The sequence below is a fragment of the Asparagus officinalis genome, chromosome 4 (genome assembly GCF_001876935.1).
Source record: "Asparagus officinalis chromosome 4, Aspof.V1, whole genome shotgun sequence".
In the NCBI taxonomy this organism is placed as follows: Eukaryota; Viridiplantae; Streptophyta; class Magnoliopsida; order Asparagales; family Asparagaceae; genus Asparagus; species Asparagus officinalis.
This window is the reverse complement of record NC_033797.1, coordinates 116,223,990-116,226,429: the sequence shown is the minus strand read 5'-3', so window position 1 is coordinate 116,226,429 and position 2,440 is coordinate 116,223,990. Positions and strand designations below refer to the sequence as shown.

Below are 2,440 nucleotides of genomic sequence, written 5' to 3'. Positions count from 1 at the left end.
ACATTAAAGCCATGCGTGCTAAACATCTTGATGAGGGTTGTGCTGTTGAAAACTGGCTGTGGGAGGTTGATTGTATCCTGTATCTTTGACCTCCTCCCATCCTTTCTTCCCTTTGGTATATCATACACTGGACCTCCAGCCTGATCAACCAGCACCATATATATTAGTGGCAGAAAAATAGATAATTAATGTTGATTCTGTAATCAAAGTAATTAAACTATTGATTTCATACAAAGAAAACTGCATCTCTGGCGGCCATGGCGACAATATCAGCACATGAAACAACTCCCGGGCACTGCTTCTCAATCGCTTGCTTTGCTTGGTCGATGATCTCGTAGCCTCTCAAGCTTAGATTGGCGGGAGAGTCCTTTTCTGCTGTGTTATCCTTTGTAGAGTCTATAAGAACCGATCCGTCACATCCCTACATGGACATAAAGATAATTATTTTGCTACTTTGATCCATAAGACTTTAGTCTAGGTTGCTTGATATCGTACTGATGTATGTTCCTCCATACAAAACATGCTTTTGCAGATCAAACATTTTTTTATTGACTGAAACCCAAACTATTTTATGCAGAGACATTTTCTTTAAATATGCTTTAAGCACTTGTAGTATGAGTTGAATCTGAGATACACTGATGCCACATTAAATTTCTTTCTACTATACTAGAACTGTGACGATGTAGTGAGCGGTGAGAGTAGAGAAACATAAATACCACCAGTGGTAATATGCCCTCTAAGTTTAACATGCTTCTCATATGCTAAAATTCGGACTTTTATACAGGGAAGTTTTTTCTAAATTTCACATTAAATGTGTGCTCAGTACAATTTTTAACCTGAATTGCTTGATATCATACTAAAGTGCCTTCAATGGTTAAAACTTCGATACTGTAATGAAAGTTGACAGTTATAAATTTAACAAGAAGTTAAACATTATACCTCAACAAAGCAATCATGGAAATGCATGCGGAGAAGACCTGCAGCAAGAGTTGGATCATTGCTTAGAGCTTGATTCACCGTGTTCTTTATTATCATCTCTGCAAATGGACAGCGCATCATGTAGTAGTCCATTGAAAGAGCATTGGCACCAGGATTAACACTAACAATTAGAACTTGAACGGCCAGTAAAAGCTCTAAAATGTATAAGGTAATCATCCTTGCCATTTATGAAAGTGAAGATGAAGAATTATATACGGAAGAGGCGAAGAGGAAAGAAGTGATGAGACAATTGTTGCGCTGAATGGAGGAGGAGGAGGTTGGCTTTTATATGGTCTCCCTGCAATTGGATTCATATACTGAAAGTAGTTAGGATTTAAATTAACTTTTTTTCCTTTTTTTCTTTTTTTTTTCCAACACAAGTCAAAATGCTTTTAGGAGTGGTATATCCTACGGGCTACCGTGCACTCAACTAAAATAATGCCTCTGAATCATGTGGTGATATATGCCCTGAACCTGTGCTTATCCTTAGTGACGCCACCTGTTCGATGAAAACATGCCTCTAAACTCAAGGGTTTTTCCATTTTTACTAATCCAATTATTCTTCTTAATCACCGAAAGGTTGCTTTCCTTCAATCATGGATTAATGCTCATTTGCAACTAAGGAGACAGCTCCACAATGAGCCTGCGTCAAATGCCACCAGTGTGTCGTAATTATGAATTAAATATTTGGTTTACCACACAAACCAATGATCATCAACAATCAAATATGGCATCATTCACACACATGTAACAAATTTCCACTCTAAAGGTTTCTCTAATCCTCATTTGCATGGATGCACTCGGTCAACAAATTAAACCACATGTTTTTGCAGAACCGCCTAAATTCTTTAGCATTAATCCACTGTTACATCAAATTATTGTGAATCCAGATTAAACTATGCTCACAAATGAATGGGAGGTTGTTGCGATATTCATGTGTGAATATAATTCCATATTGGATAAGATAATAATGAATCACAGTTTAAAGTAGGAATTTTGGCTAATAAATAACAGCTTAGGTTATTGGGTTAAAATTAATTCATAGCCTCTATTGAAGGCCCGATTGCTTCCCAACACACTGATGTATAATACAGTCACCAAAAATGTGGGGTTAAATTATATCTCAGGTCTAAGGGGGACGCTCCACGGAGGAGTTTGATAGAGAAATTGTCCAGTGGAGTATGAGAATGGTGATGAGTCGGTAGGGGAAGTGGGATATCGCAGCTGGCTGCCATTTCCCAAGTGCTAGTTGGCAAGACTTAGTTGAGGCAATGTACTTTCTCTTGAAAATACTAAAAGGGAACAAAGTTGGTTATGCGCGTGAGCTCCACATATTCTTGAGAGGGCCATTATGGCATTACAAAATCAAGGAGAACACTAGAGACTCGTAGAGCAAAGCCTCTACACATTGGGACCAAATTAATAAAGCATTAATTGACATGGACATCCTAGAGGTCACTTT

At 38.0% G+C, this 2,440-nt stretch overlaps 1 protein-coding gene across 1 annotated transcript in view; it reads right to left on the bottom strand.

The window, feature by feature from the left end:
• LOC109839193 (peroxidase 47-like) overlaps positions 1-1,249 on the bottom strand; it is a 4,354-nt gene extending 3,105 nt beyond the window's left edge. Inside the window, 3 exon segments of the mRNA XM_020407623.1 lie at positions 3-140; positions 233-421; positions 940-1,249. Of these exon segments, the coding sequence (XP_020263212.1) occupies positions 3-140; positions 233-421; positions 940-1,164 (552 nt within the window). The 5' untranslated portion in view covers positions 1,165-1,249.